Genomic DNA, 16,099 nt, shown 5'->3' on the forward strand with positions numbered 1-16,099 from the left:
TCTCATGAGTCTGGGACTAATGCTCAGTACATTCCTGTGCTATAGCCCTTACATCTCACTGATTCCTGGAAAGATTCTGCCCCTGAGAAAATGAAGTCATATCAAAAACCAGTTAGGAGAAGATAAGGGCACCTAGTAGTAAAGATTATTTATTAATTTCTTACTCTGTACCAGTCACTGCTCTACAGGTATTCACATAAGATGCAGTAAACTTCATGACAACTAGATGCTGTAAATTCTTTTGTAGTCTATATTTCACAGATGAAGAAATTAAGTTAAACACAAGCTAAATGATTTTCTCCATACCCTTATTCCCTCAAAAAAAAAAAGTGGGAGTGCTGAAATTTGGACTGAGAGCTCTAACTCCTGAGATGTATTTAAGACCACTCTATTATCCCCAATATTGTTGGAAGGAATTAAAACCTCACAATAATGAACAGAAAAGAGCTTTATTCTGCACTGATCAATGAAATCCTACTTAAAAAAGCAAAAACAGAAATTATAGGTTATGTTTCTGCTCAATAAATGAATAAAGAGCCTAGTGATCAGCACTGTTTAGCAAGTTATAGACTTTTAAAACAAATAGGCTTTTTTAAAACCCTTGAGCAAAATCTGCACACATTTGTGGAGAATCTTCAGAAGCCTTTGGTGTTGGGTAATAGCTAGATGAATATTTTCCAAAGTGGGTTCCATAGAAAAAGAGTTCTACAAAATGTTTCAGGGACAAGATCTCAGTGATAAATAACTTTGGGAAGTGCTATACGCTCTAGAGATTGACAAATATATCATGATGACATCAAGACACCCTGTAAAAAAACAGACTCACTCAGTCTGTACACCCACCGTGTCTCAACCTTGGGTGAGACACACTATCCCAACAGTGGCCCCCTTCTCACTGTGTTTTAATTCCTGTGCCCACCTTGCCCTGCTGGTTAGTCTCCTGATTTCATGGGCCCCCGTTTATGACATTTTCACTTGTGACCCTCTTGGAATATCCCAGGGGGCCTAGAGGTCTCTATAACCTCTGGTTGAGAAGTGCTGTTTTAATCCAGGATTCCTGGAACTGCTTGACATTGCAAAGGTTTTCTATGTTGTATCCCCAGTAAGGTTCTCAGTAGTAAGTAAAGTAAGTAAAGGCCCTCCCGTTGATCATCGATTTGCTCGAGTGGACCCAGTAACGTCTCCTTTGGAGACTTTGCTGTTACTGTGTTTGGCATATCGAATACGTCACGGGGAGCTTGCCAGGCCCTGCCATGCGGGCGAGATACTCTCGGTAGCTTGCCGGGCTCTCCGAGAGGGGCGGAGGAATCGAACTCGGGTCGGACATGTTGGCTGCGTGCAAGACAAACGCCTTACCACTGTGCTATCGCTCCAGCCAATAGTAACCTATGCAATAAATTTAGAAAATACTAAGATTTTGTTGATTCCTAATATTTCTTTCAAAATTACGTTTCTGTGACAAAAGAACAAGACAGTTTTATTTGCTAGCTATCAGGAAGGTTAGAGGACTCTATAAATTCTGTTTATGTTAGAATCCTGGATATGGAATCGTTTCTTATTCATGGTTAGCCATTAATATATCAAGTTATGGGCTTTAAAAATAAATGAATATTTTATGTGAAATAATTATTCTAACAAGACTTGACAAGAATATTGACACCATCACTGTCTCAATACCAATTATAGAAAATGGGTTCTGCTAAACACAATAATAATTACAGTTCTCCTTTTAAAGTTGCAAAAAATATTTTTTCAATTTATAAATTTATCTGCCAAATAGTGCAATGCTATGGTTTAATGACTAATATGTTTCTATCACATCACAACACTTTTCTTCTATCTCCTACAGTTCTTTATCAACATTCACTTTGTCCAGATTAGGTTTGCAACTGCATGCATGTAAATGTAGATCATGCATTTTCATGAGTATCATTTACAATACCCATTTCCCTCTACTTTTTTACTATATCGAAGCACCTACCTATCAAACTGTGAAATTAAATATCTGTGTGTGAATATTTTAAAACACAAATTTGTTATTCTGCTAGGAAAGAGAAAGTTTTGTTTTTCCCATCATTTAATCATGCAAGTTTGAAAAGCGATTTATATAAAAAAGTTCAGGGAATGTTGATATGTGATTATATGAAACTTTATAAAATAATCATGGGCTAGAGTAATAGCACAGTGGTAGAGCATTTGCCTTGCAAAAGTTTGATTCCTCTGCCCCTCTCGAAGAGCCAGGCAAGCTGCCGAGAGTATCTTACCCACACAGCAAAGCCTAGCAAGCTACCCATGATGTATTTGATATGCCAAAAATAGTATCAACAAGTCTCACAATTTGTTGAGATGTTACTAGTGCCCACTTGAGCAAATCGATGAACAATGGGAGGACAGTGACAGTGCAGTGCAAAATTATCATATATTCAAATTAATCAAATTAATTTGTTATCTCAGTAATTTGCTGGGAAAGTTTAATAATGCAGAGAACAGCCTTTCAAAGCCATTTTTCTTTATTTTTCTGCATTACAAACCTAATAAAACTGTTCTTGCCTTTTGTGGTACATTGCAACAGAAATAGAATCATTTGTTCTATACCATGAGTATGTCCATAAAATACTTCTTGTTGTTTTGTTAAATTAATGGCAACACTAATTCCTCAATAAATATAAAGTTTTCTTTATAAATATCCTTTGATTATGTTCAGTTAAGGACTTTGTAGACAAATTTAGATTGTTTTTTATTTTTTTTTTAATTTTTGTTAGTGACACACCATGAGGTACTGTTGTAGACTTACAAATTTTTGTGCTTGGGTTTCAATTATACAATGATCAAATACCCATCCCTCCACCAGTGCCCATTTCCCACCACCATGGATCCCAGTATCCCTCCCACCCCCCATCCCCCCCATCCCACCCTGCCTCTGTGGCAGGGCATTCCCCTTTGTTCTCTCTCTCCTTCTGGGTGTTGTGATTTGCAAAAGAGGCAATGAGTGGCATAGATTGTTTTTTTAATTTTAGGCACTGTGGTTTACAACACTGTCAATTATTACAACAATGTCAAAGTTTCATACATACAATGTTCCAACCACACCATCCACCAAAGTGTCCCATCCCTCAATCTACCCCCTCCCAGCCCCATCCTGGAAGCTCAGTTCTGTAGCTCAGGTCTCATGTTCTGTTCTCTTTGACCACTTGTTATTCCCCTCCTATATTTCTTTATAGTCCACAAATAAGAGGTCACTCTAGATCTTTCTCTTTTCTGATATAGTTAATTTGGCATGAGACCCTCCTAATTCATCTACAAAGCAACAAAATTCATGATTTTGTCATATAGCTAAGTTAGTATTCCTTTGGATAAGTGTGTACTACAGTTTCCTTAGCCAGTCAACCATTGTTGAACACTTGGATTATTTGTATATTTTTGCGATTGTTAATAGTGCTGAAATGAACACATATATCTTTTCTGAACACAGGTTTTGGGCCCTTGGGGTAGAGGTCAAGTGGAATTGATGGCTCATATGGAAGAGCAACTTTAAGTTGTTTTTTTATATCTATTTAAGAAAAATGACATCTACAATTAATTGGATTGATATCATGGAATATATTACAACCAGTACTGGAGGGTATAGAGAATGATGTAAGCAATGTGCCTTAAGTGACTCACTATTTATAGTAAGGTGCAGATAACATCTGTGTTGCCAAAGAGTAGCACAGAAGTGCCTACTGAGATGATACAATGGAAAAAAAAATCCTGGTCAGTACTTCCCAGGATCTCACCACACCTGCATTTCCTCTTTACTGTTAGGGAAAGTGGCCTGGACTGACAGGGATTCTCTGATGAACAACTGCAGCTGACTCTACCACTAACCCTTAGTATGTATTAACCCTTAGTGCATTTTCATCTCCCTCAGGCACCTACCAGCAAAGCCAATGGAGGGTTTTCTCTTTTAGTATTAAGAAGCTCTCCGCTGTATATTTTGAGCATGAACCAAAGAAAAAATAAAATTATTCATTGTTACCTTATCATTTGACATTTTCAACAACTAAGCTAAATAAAATCGGGCCATTTTGTTTCAGGTTTGGGGGGGAATAAACTTAGAATTATATTTGTATTTTATGTTTCTATGTGCCACACTTTTGGTATCCCCTAAATGTAACATGTCACCAACGACAGAAGATTCAAAAATATTTGTTAATTTATTGGTTGATTTAATACAGGACACAAACTAGTCAATAAAAATACACTACTTTAAAGAGTGTACTTACTTTAATCTTTTGTCACGATTTCAAGAAGCATAAAAATTCCTTTTTAAGTGATATTATGCTCAGCAAGTACATAGACTGCAATGCCACTGTGTAACTTTAATTTTTATGAAATCATAGATATTCACTTAGAACATTTTTTCCTTTCATAATTTCCAGAAAATTGATTTAAACCTACATTTTAAAGTGATTCTTACAGAGCTTATTTGGAAAATGTGTATGGATCAGTTTGTTCTAGGGCATTAACATTCATTTTTTACTATTAAAGGCAGAACTGAACCGTTTCCAAGATACAAAGAGATTCCTTCAGGATTACTACAGGGGAATGGAAGGCAAAATTCCAGTGGAAGACAGTAGGAAATTTATTCGAGTCTCATTGATCCAAGCAGACAACAAAGACATTGCAGAAAGCCAGGTTAGGTAAGGAAGGCTACTTACTACACTGCATTGTCATTGGTGTAAGCATCAATCTTTGTGATTTGTAAACTGAATGCCACTGAGAGGCATACTCCTGTGTCTGAGAATCTAAGGTCCAAAAAGTTTCAAAAACTTATTTTTCGATAGCTTTCATTTAAATATCTATGTGCATTATTTTATTGCATATATAAGAATTTGCTGGTTTTCCTGCAAAACTATAGTATATTTTATTATGAAGTGATTCTAACAAACTTTACTAAGGAGGTATATTTAAAAATATATGATAATATTTAAGTTCTGTATTCCCGAACACTTTTGGTCACTAGGATTTCCCATAAAGGATTGTGAACTACTACCACCTTAAAAATAGACCCCGAACGTCAGTTTTGTGTCCATCTGTATGTGTGTGAGAGATGGGGGGAAGTAATAAAAACAGAAGGCAGGGCAAAAGAGATAGCAAAGTGGTTAGGACACTTGTCTTGAATAAGGCAGACTCTGATTTGATCCCCAGCATCACATTGTCCTCAGACTGTCACTGGGAGTGACCCTCAAGCACAGACCTGAGGGTAGCCCCTGACTGCCAACTTCAGTGGCTCAAACCCTGGCCCTACATGAATAAAAATGAAATTATGTCTTCTTTTACATGTAAAGAAATTAAGAAACAATAAAGAGTCAAACATTTACAGTTAGGATTTTTGTGAGACTGAACAATATTCATAGTCTTATTTCAGTAAGAAAGTTAACTTGGTGTTAAAAGTGGGAAAAAAATTGCCTTGTTTTTTTTCAGAGCCAGACAGTTCCAAAGTTGGGACACATGCCTTGCATGCACAGGACCTCAAGGTCTGTCTGCATCATTGCAGAGTCCCCTGTGGAGTGGCTCCTCTGTCCCCCAGCACTGATGGGTTCTGAACAGCACTGCATCATGGGGTCTTAAAGTTGAACTCAACACCCTGGGCTGTGTCAACACCCCACAACTATATATATTTTAGTAAAACATTATTATGCAATATGCGTGTGTATAAATAATTGTTTTTATAAACAGTATGGACTGGGGATAGGGGAATGGCAAAATCCCAATTCCTGAGGATCTGTGAACAGATAAAAAAATGTCTTTAGGAAATGAGGGGTTATGTCTGTGGTGTTGACTCCCAAGGCAATGTCAATAAAAGAATGAAACATAAGTTAAAAATAAGTCATATAAATAAAACTCAAACTTCCAAGTTAAATGAATTAGTTAAGACATGTTGGGCCAGAGCAATAGTACAGCGGGGAGGGAGTTTGCCTTGCACACAGCCCATCCCAGTTTCCATCACTGGCATCCCATATGGTCCCTGGAGTGCTTCCAGAGTGATTCTTAATTGCAGGGCCAGGAGTAACCCCTAAGCACTGGTGTGACCAAAAAACCCAAACCCAAAACATGTTAATAAAATGGAATTAAATAGGGATTGAGTGATATCACAGCAGGGAAGGCATTTGCCTTGCACGCAGCCAACCCGGGTTTGATCTTTGGCATCGCATATGGTTCCCCAAGCACTGTTAGTAATAATTTCTGAGTGCAGAGCCAGGAGTAACCATTGAGCATCTCTGGGTGGGTGTGACCAAGCAAGCAAAAACATAAAATGGAATTAAATATTAAAGTAGTATTTTTTTCTTGACTAGTAAGCAGGTCATGAGAAAATAGTAGCTATGAAAAGGGTGAAAAGAAGATAGATTTTTAGAATGATATGCAGGCTCTATTGTTTGTACTTACACGGAGATGAGTTATGTATTAAAAGTAGTATATGCATCTTATTTTAAAAATTGGCTTAGTAAAGGCGCAGGAGTTGTACAAAGTAAATATGGGTCTGAATATATTTGAGGTGATGTATTTCCAGGCTTACTTAATTCATTTCTATAATTTTGGACCAGTTTTTCACTAGTATCAGTCAAGTTAATAACTTACTTGTTTGGAAAAATCATCCCAACCCACTTAACCAAATATTTTCTTTAAAGAAGTAGGATAGTTGAAAAAATTATAGAACAAAAGAATTCCTATAAACATTTGGAGGTTCTGGAACCACACCTACCCAGAGGTGCTCAGGGCTTGCTCTTGGCACTGTAGTGACTCAGGGATCACTCCTGGTCGGTTTGGAGGACCATATAGTATGCTGGGGCTCGTACCTCCGTTGGCTATGCAAAGCAAGCATCCTGCCCACTGTACTCTTAACTCCATCCCTGACTTCCTGAAAGTATTTTATATTAGTTCCAGGAGTCAGATTTGGGGTCTAGTACCAGATTGAATTATCACTCTTGTAATTACTGTACAATATTATAATCAACCATTCTTAATTACATGCACTGTTTTAATTGTTCATATTACATGTGCTTGTATTATTTGTTTTACCCTTCCTTTTCCAAAACATATTTGAAATGACCTGAACACTATGTCCTGAGGTTCATTTTTTCTCTCTCTAGACTTTTTTCCATCTAGTCCCATCATGTTTATGTCAGAACCAAGTGTGAAAAGAAAATACAAAGGAACAATGTGTACCTCTTCTTGCTAGTAATAGAAGGAAAATGTTGTACTCAGCAAGCTACTGAAAGAGAACTTTGAAATTAAAAGCAATAAAAAAGACCAAAGGCAATATGAACCATGGGAGCCATCAAAAGCAGCCAAGTTTTAATGTCTAGAGTAGCAGCATATTCTGTTCTTAGTACAAAATAGCAAGCCAAGCATAATGGGGAACCTATTAATGTCGGTTAGTAGAGTGAAACCGGCAAAAGAACAGCCAGTTCTTATTTTCTGAAAAACATCTCTGTACCAATCTCAACCTCAAATGCTGCTTCAGAATTGGGATGCATGTGTTGGGTGGACCCAACTCAGATTAAATCTCTGGCACCACATATCCCCGAATCCCTCAGGGATAGCCCAGGTTATCCCTGCCCCATACCAAGAAGTGACATCCACCGGTACTTGTGTTGCTTTTTCATGCCTTATTTATATACTTATCATAAGTTCATGCTCTGGATAACTTTGAAAATCTTTTTTGTAGTTGCCATTTGTTATCCATTCGCTTTCCATGATCACTAAGAATTAAGCCTGAAAATTGTGTTCCCTCTCCCCTTGTTATCCACAAAAAGACATATCAATAGTTTTTTTATGGTCAGTTTTTTCTTCTAAAGGGTTCCACTAGAAGAACTTTGAGAATTGTGACTAAAAAAAGACAAAAATAATTTAATAAAATATAATTCTAGCCAATTAAATATTTTTATATCTTTTTGTTCATTTGTTTTCCAAAGAATTCCTCTAGTTCCTCGAATATCCATTTCTCCAGATTCAATTCAGTCCAAACCCAAAACAAAAATTGAGTTCTCTCTAGAAGGTCTAGAGGCAAACTATGAATCAGATGAGAAGCTGATAACAGACACATGGCAGCAGGTCTCTTTAGCAGTGTCTCAGATGGTAAGTAATGATTACTGCTACAATTCCTTTTGGTAATGTCTAAAAATATTCCTTTGGTACTTTCTTTGGTAATTCAATCAGTATCAACATCGGAAATATGCTGTGAATTTACACAATGAAAATTTACATAATATTTGTTCACAAACATGGTATAAATTTGTACTGAGTGTACAGCAGGTGCTTGCATAGCATAATTCTGATGATCACTGTTCCTTCACCCTCAAATCCTGAGTCATCCAGTGAAGTTTGCATTTCTGATCTGTGCCAAGCCCTTGAGTTTACCCGACTAGAATCATGTGCTGCAAAGTGATGTCTCAATCAATAAGGAATCATATATCTTATGGTGGTCTCCAAATTCTTATTGCCTAATGACTTTATAGCATGTATACTACCAGGTTACTACAAAAGCAGTAAAACATCACAGGTGACTTTTCCCAGTGGCCCCTTGAGTTGCTATCTCAGAAAAATGAGGGAGTGCTGCTAGGAATAACCCATACTCTGGCACATCCTCACGATTGATCGCTCAGAGTCTTCCACCTACCTAAGCAACTATTTCATCTGAACCTAAAGCATTATCAACTTATCAGAACATTAAGTGGAAATGAGCTTGCATAAGTTTCTTGTGTACTATCAATTCTTCTGGGCATTTCCAAGCCCTTCCTGGCCCTTGATGTCCAGTGTTCTTGCCTCTAGCCTTGTAATAATGTGGTCTCAGTGACTCCTTTCTTCTTCCCACTTTCTTCCCTTCCTTCCTTCCTTCCTTCCTTCCTTCCTTCCTTCCTTCCTTCCTTTCTTTCTTTCTTTCATGTTCCTTATTTCACTCTTTACTCCCTCTCAAAAGTGACCATAGACATCCTGGTTCTTTGAAATATATGTGGGGGGGGAGGGGCTATAGTACAATAGTACAGCTATTTTCTTGCATACAACCTTGACTTTGATCCATGCTGCCCCATATGTTCCTCCAAACCCACCAGGAGTGATCCTTAAGCACAGAGTCAAGAGTGCACCATGAGCACTGCTGGACATAGCCCCCCAATGAAAAATAATTAATTGGTTAAAAACATTTTAGTTTTTAAGTGGATTTCTGTGCACCCAAGACAGCTACATGGAATAGAACTGCATAGTTCAATGAATCCACCTAAAGTAAATACTCATAGACCACCTTTCAGGGGAGAAACCAGAAAGAGGTGCAGCAGCTAAATTCTTCTCTACCTCCCAGTTTCATACTTCATCGGCTACAAGAAAGGGATCCTCAATCTCTTCTTTTCAGTGAGAATTTTTTTGATATTCTCAAGAGTTTTTATTGCCCAGGCCTGGGTACCTCAAATGTGTATGTCAAAACAGACAACAACCCTATTTTATCTGCTGGTGTTTTCTTCTGCTCAGTCTTATGAGATACAACCCATAATTTATCTGTTCACTTCTGTTGCCATACAATTCTGTTTTATGAATATGTTGCAATTTATTTAATGAGTTTGCTACTAAAATGCATCTGGACTTCCACTTTGGTGCCATTGTGAATTTCGCTGCTATAAACATCTTCGTGTGTGTGTGTGTGTGTGTGTGTGTGTGTGTATAAGCTTTGTTTAGTGTCAGTAGACAATATTTCAGCTTTCTCTATTTTATAGAAGCATAATAAGTTAACTGCAATATATCATAAATTACATCTGCAACATTGCTCTATTATTCTGCTCTTATGCCAAAACCAAACAATATACCATTTAATTGTTGTTTGCATGAACAAACCTACTCACCTTTTCATCTCTCAAGAGCACTTTGCTCTTCTTGGCTCATTGCCTTCCAATACAAATTTTCAAATCAGCTTGTTAAGATTCATGAAAATGTGGGCTGTAGATATTTTACAGAAACTATTTGTCATATTATGTAGCTTTCATTTTCTACTAAGTTCTTTTTCACAAATTATCAAATGATTTCTTAGTGGATTAATATTGCTGTGGTATTTTCTCCATTTTATGTTAATGTGAGATATATTGACTAATTTTCTGATGTAAAGCATATATTGTATTTCCTGAAATAAGTCCATCATTTAATGAAACCATGCTTCTTATGGATTGCTTAATTTTTTGGACTAATTTATTTAGGATTATTGAATTTTGTTTATGAGTGTTGAGATTATATATTTTCTCTTGTTCTGTCCTGTGAGCAATTAGCATCCAGCTAGAAATAGCCTCATAAATCAAGTTAGGATGTAGTTCCTCTTATTTTAGTCTTTGGAAGATTTTGTGAGAACTGGAAATCTTTCTTCTTGAAGTATTCTCTGAAATGTGACATTTGCTAAGGAACCATCTAGGTCATAATTTTGTAGGAAGTTTATAGAAGAGTTTTTGTGACCTTCTTCCCCATCCACCCAGCCCCTACAGATCAATTTTCCTATAATAGTATAAGATACTTTCTTTTTCTCTTCTCAGAAGAAACTTGGGTCGGTTTTTGTAAGGTTTATTTTGCTAGAAATTTTTCCACTTCTGATTTTCAAATTTTGGCAGAAAGTTACTTAAATTGTGCTCTTACTTTTGCATGATATACAAATAAGTATGTTACTTATTTGACCTCTCTGTTAATTCTGATGTTGATTGTTCTTTGGCCTTCCTTTGATAGACTTATCATAAGTATTTTTGAAGAGCATACTCTTAATTTTATTAAGTTGAAGAGTCTACTGAAGAGTCTATTTGAAGAGCTTACTTTTAACTTCATTAATTCCCTCTACTATTTTTGTCTTCTATTTTTTTTCTCATTAGTTTTTCAATTAATTTTGTCTTCCTTCTCTAGGACTTTAAAATGGATGACATTGTTAATTATAAGTCATTTTTCCTAATATTTTCATTTTCCATAAATTTCCCTCTGAGACTTGCTTGCACTCTATCTCAAAAAATTTGTTGTTATTCTCAGTGTTGTAAAGTTTAAAGAACTTTAGAAATATGTTTAATTTTTTAAGTATTTCTTTGATTTCTAGATTAATTACTGTTTAATAGAGGGTACTCTCATTGAAACTTATTTTGTGGTTCATATATTGTGATAAATTTTATTTGGAAATGTACCATGTGTACTTGAGATATATGTATTTTATTTCATGTACATGATATAATGTCACATGAATAAATATATTATTTTATCTACACTTATACATATAAATTATCATGTAGCACTGCACTGTAGCACTGTCCTCCCATTGTTCATTGATTTGCTCGAGTGGGCCCAGTAACATCCCCATTTTGAGACTTGTTGTTACTGTGTTTGGCATATTGAATACATCACGGGCAGCTTGACAGGCTTTGCCGTGCGGGCGAGATACTCTTGGTAGATTGCCGGACTCTCCAAGAGGGGCGGGGGAATCGAACCACGCTAGGCCAGGCTTGCTGCGTGCAAGGCAAACACCCTACCGCTGTGCTATCGCTCCAGCCCAATTATCATCTAAAATATTTACATTTGTAATCAATTGTTAAATTTGTCTTTTTCCTCCTCTAAATCATCAAAAATGATGAATTACTCACTATGAAATTGAATTCGCTAATTTTTTATGGTCTTATTAATTTTTTGCTATTTCATTTTTGTTATTTTGTTTCTGGTTGAGAGCACACTCAACTGTGATTAGGAATTAACTCTAGGTCTGCGCTAAGGTATCACTCCTGGTAGTGTTAGGAGGTACACATGTGGTGCTGGAGACTGAAGCAGAGTCAGCTATATGCAAGGCAAGCATCTTAACCCCATTCTGTCACTCTGGCCCTTAATTTTTGCTTATGCATATCTAAGTTTATACTTAAAATTTCGACCTAATTTCTAAGAAAATAGACCTAATTTCCAAATTTTACATTGTCAAACATTTTTGGTCAATCAAGTGTTTTTTCCTAGGAAATATTTATCCATAATGCTATTTTTGGAAATTATTATAGCACTGTAGAACTGTCTTCCCATTGTTCATGGATTTGTTCAAGCAGGCCCAGTAATATCTCCATTGTGAGACTTGTGAGACTTCTTGTTACTGTGTTTTAGTGTATACGTCACTTTTAGTTGTTTACATGTTTTATGTTTTCTCATTTCCCTATTTTTGTTCTTTATCTAGCTTTTATTTATTGTGTCACATTGTCTTGTAAGTTTGGAAGTGATATATTGTTATTCCTTTAGTGGTTTCCTGATGAGCTATATCATGCATTATTAACCCATAAAATTCTAAATATCATTTTGTCAATAATTTATGGTGTTATCTATAGAGTAACTACTAAGTAAATTTGTGCATACTGTTTCCAGACAAATATAAGATAAAAGTGAAGTTATTTAAATTTTCAATCCAAAAGAGGAAAGACAGAAAGGAATTGAGGACAATAATACAAATGGAAAACACATGGCTGTATTGAAGATTTATACCCCAAATATTTATACAACAAAATTAAATCAAAAAGGAAAAATTATTCAAGGAAAAGCTTTGATTGTTTACAAAAATACATACACACACACAGAATGCCTACGTGTGGTGCTGATGCTGATTCAATGCTGATGCTGATGTTAGCATTAATGATGTTGGCAATGACAATGATTACAACAAAACCCACAACTAAACATGAGAGAACAGCAATCTGGATCTAGTGGTTCTAAAACTAACATGAAATATTATAAATTGTGATACATGTGCGACTTAGTAGCCTTATGAATCCCATCATGATGATGATGAATGATAATTACTGCCACCTACATTTTTCTGGCCCACCTCCCTCCAAGACCTCTGGGTTTCCCCCAAAATTAACACAGTTCACAATACACCCAGCAATCTAGCTTTAAACTATGTGACTTCAGAAGTATTACTTAACCTCCATGAGTGTTTCCCTCCTTATCTATATCATGGGAGACATTCTAACTATCTTTACGTTCTTAAACCACCTAAAAGATCCAGTGAAGTAAAATATACATGATTGTATAAATTGTAATATAATTCTAATATGTTCAATTACATTCAAAATTATATCATGTCCCTTGATGACTTTTGAAAACCAAAAAGAAAGCACGGTAGGAAAGGGTTTTTTGTTTAGAAATTAAATTACTAATAATTTTATTTCTAGCCTTTATATCCACTTTTTTATGTTTCTAGGTGAGTTTTGTGACTTTAGTATCACATCGTCTTTAGGGAACTTTGAGTTCTAAATATGACAGACATGATTGGGTAAATTATTACAGGGAAAACAGTACCAGCTGAGATCAGTACAATTACAATACAAGTCCATTTAAATAGATTTTTTTCTACACAGCAGTTTTACCAAGAGCTATCCATTTAGTATGCTATGTTAATTTTTAGCAAAAAATTATTTTAATTAGAAGGTATGCAATGATTTCAAGGAAATAAGTCATATTTAACGCCCACAATATCAAGGGATTGTTTCTAGAGTTTTGTCAGCTTTAGAAGCTAGATTGCTGGGTGTATTGTGCACTGTGTTAATTTTTGGAGAAACCCAGAGGTCTTGGAGGGAGGCAGGCCAGAAAAATGTAGATGGCAGTAATTATCATTCATCATCATCATCATCATCACAAGATTGTTTACAAAGGAGAAAAATCCAATTTTAAAGAAAATTGCTAACTTACTGTGCTTTGCAAGAACAGATTCAAACCTGAATTGCTTGTAATTTAGGGGGTAAATGTTAACAAGTTTGCTTTCAGCTTTACCAAGAATTTGAAAGTACAGTATGTATCATGAAATTCATTTTTTATCAAAAGAGCACCCATTTTTTTTAAAAAAAAATTTACTTTCTGAAACTTCCTGTATACCTCTAAGATTATGCTATTGAGATATTGGAGAAATTTTATGTGTATTATAGAATAGAATTATTTTTGACAAAATACCATTAATTAATAATTATTTCCTGGGTAGTCCCCAATGAGCATAGCAGCTATAGAGAATATGGAGAAATAGGACTGACTCATCTCTTGAGCATGTTAGAGGCCATCCAGAGGGTTGGGACAACAAAACTCATATAATAGTTAAAGACCGTGATATGAAGAATGATAGGAATTTGGAGGGGGCAGGAATTGATTGGTCTAGCTTACCCATTGGACTGTCATATTCTTTGAGGAGAGATACTATGCTTCAACTAGCTTTCTGTTTATCCTTATCCAACTGCATTTTTCTCTTCTCCTCCCACACCCAATTCTCCCCATAAATAATGTCAGATTTAACATGATGTAAATACATATAAATTCATATATAACCTATGAATAACATTTTTTATTTAGTTAGTTTGCACATTTTCAAATAAATACATCTCCATGGACTTACATTTCTTAAGCAGTTGCCTTCTTGGAGATGCTGAGGTTTCTAGCCGTATGTGGCTATAGTTTCTTATTGCCTTTATGGAACGTTTTTGTGGCATGTGCAGGTTTTCTTTCTTTCTCTGGGGTCTTTTTCTTTCTCAGCACTCATTTCTTAGTGCCACACCCCCATGGATGCCATTCACCTTCAGTAGCATCTTGACTTGATAGGTCGGCCATTCCAAGTGCAAGCACAACCCCAAGATTTGTTTTCTCCACTGCCTAAAGCCCAGAGTATCACACTTTAAGCCCACACCTCTGAGGAGAGCTGAAGCAATCCCTGCAGAAACCCAGCCTTCCCCATGATCAGCTACTGCAACTAATCTTATAAACCAGGACATTAGGAAGAAGTAGCAGAAAGGGTCTGCTAAGATGACTAAAGGGTTCGAGTAGGGAAGCTAAGAGTCCAGCATGAGGTTAACTCGTGAGACAGGTCATCCTCAGAAATGGCACCTCTGAGTACAGCAGGTATAGTGTTTCCTTGCAGGCAGCCAACCCAAGCTCAATCCCCAGCACACATCAGGTTCGATAAGCCCCACCAGAAGGGAGTACAGAGCTAGGAGCAAACCCTGAGCACTGCCAGGGATGGCCCAAAGACAAAATAAAAGGGGCACATTTCTCTGGACGGTGTCTGGTGTTAGAGCAGAATGAAGACCAGAATTCAAGTGTGCATAAGCCCCATTTAACCTAGAACACTCATGCCCCCAAATTAGTAGGGGTACATGAAAAATATTCACACATTTTGTGTATAAATTAAATTGGCATATGTGATATCTATAAGCAGACACACTTTAAAAATTTTTATTGCTGCTATTTGAGGATCTCACCTGGAAAAACTCAGTTTTCACCTCTGGCTGTGCACTCATGAATCACTCTTGGCAGGCTGAAGGCACCATATGAGGTGCTGGGGTTCAAACCTGGGTTGGCCACATGCAAGACAAGCACTCTTCCCCATCCTACTGCAGTGGCTGTGGTCTCAGCAAACACATTTTAGCAGGATTAAAATTTCTTTGGGAGATGTAATTTGGAGAAACTGTCTTTGAAACCCTCCTATAGAAAGGGTCAGTAGTAATATAAAAATAATAATTTCAATGATGATAAATATTGAGAAATTCTGTTTATGAAATGCCCTGTTTCGAAGTCCAAGATATAGTAGGCATTTTGAAGATAAGCATGTATAAAGCCTGCAGAGGTTGAGATGTTAAAGAAAAAGTTTTGGGATCAAGAGATAGTCCAGAAGCCACAGGGGTGGGCTCTGCCTGGATTGGATTCCCAGCACTCTATGGTCCCCCTAATATTGCTGTGTGCATCCCTGGAGGTCATCAAGCTCTGCAAAATGTGGCCCTACAGATTTTAGCATCGCTTGGGTGGTCTTGCTATCCCTGGCATCACAGGTCCTGAGCAACATCACATCCTTGGGCCTTGTTCTGAACCGCTAACCAGGTTGGCTGAGAGTCTCTGGTGAAGTCCCAGAATTTCCTGGCGAGCCCCTCCATGCCCTCAACTTCTGCCAAAAATCAAAAAAAAGGAAAAGTTTGAACAACTGTGGAGTTGTCACAGTCTTAAAGTGACGAAGAAAAACAAGGATGTTTTGCAACCTCTGAGCTAGAAACTGAGTGGTCTCTCAAGGGCTGCAGAGAAACCTCTCCTTGGCATGGGTCAGATTTTT

At 36.7% G+C, this 16,099-nt stretch overlaps 1 protein-coding gene across 1 annotated transcript in view; it reads left to right on the top strand.

Annotated features, from left to right (window-relative positions):
- Positions 1-16,099, top strand: part of SPEF2 (sperm flagellar 2) — a 186,378-nt gene that overhangs the window by 122,978 nt on the left and 47,301 nt on the right. Inside the window, exons 25-26 of the mRNA XM_056112166.1 lie at positions 4,531-4,682; positions 7,959-8,121. Of these exons, the coding sequence (XP_055968141.1) occupies positions 4,531-4,682; positions 7,959-8,121 (315 nt within the window). The remainder of the gene's footprint in view (positions 1-4,530; positions 4,683-7,958; positions 8,122-16,099) is intronic.

The sequence above is a fragment of the Sorex fumeus genome, unplaced genomic scaffold (assembly GCF_029834395.1).
Source record: "Sorex fumeus unplaced genomic scaffold, SorFum_2.1 ptg000015l, whole genome shotgun sequence".
NCBI lineage: Eukaryota > Metazoa > Chordata > Mammalia > Eulipotyphla > Soricidae > Sorex > Sorex fumeus.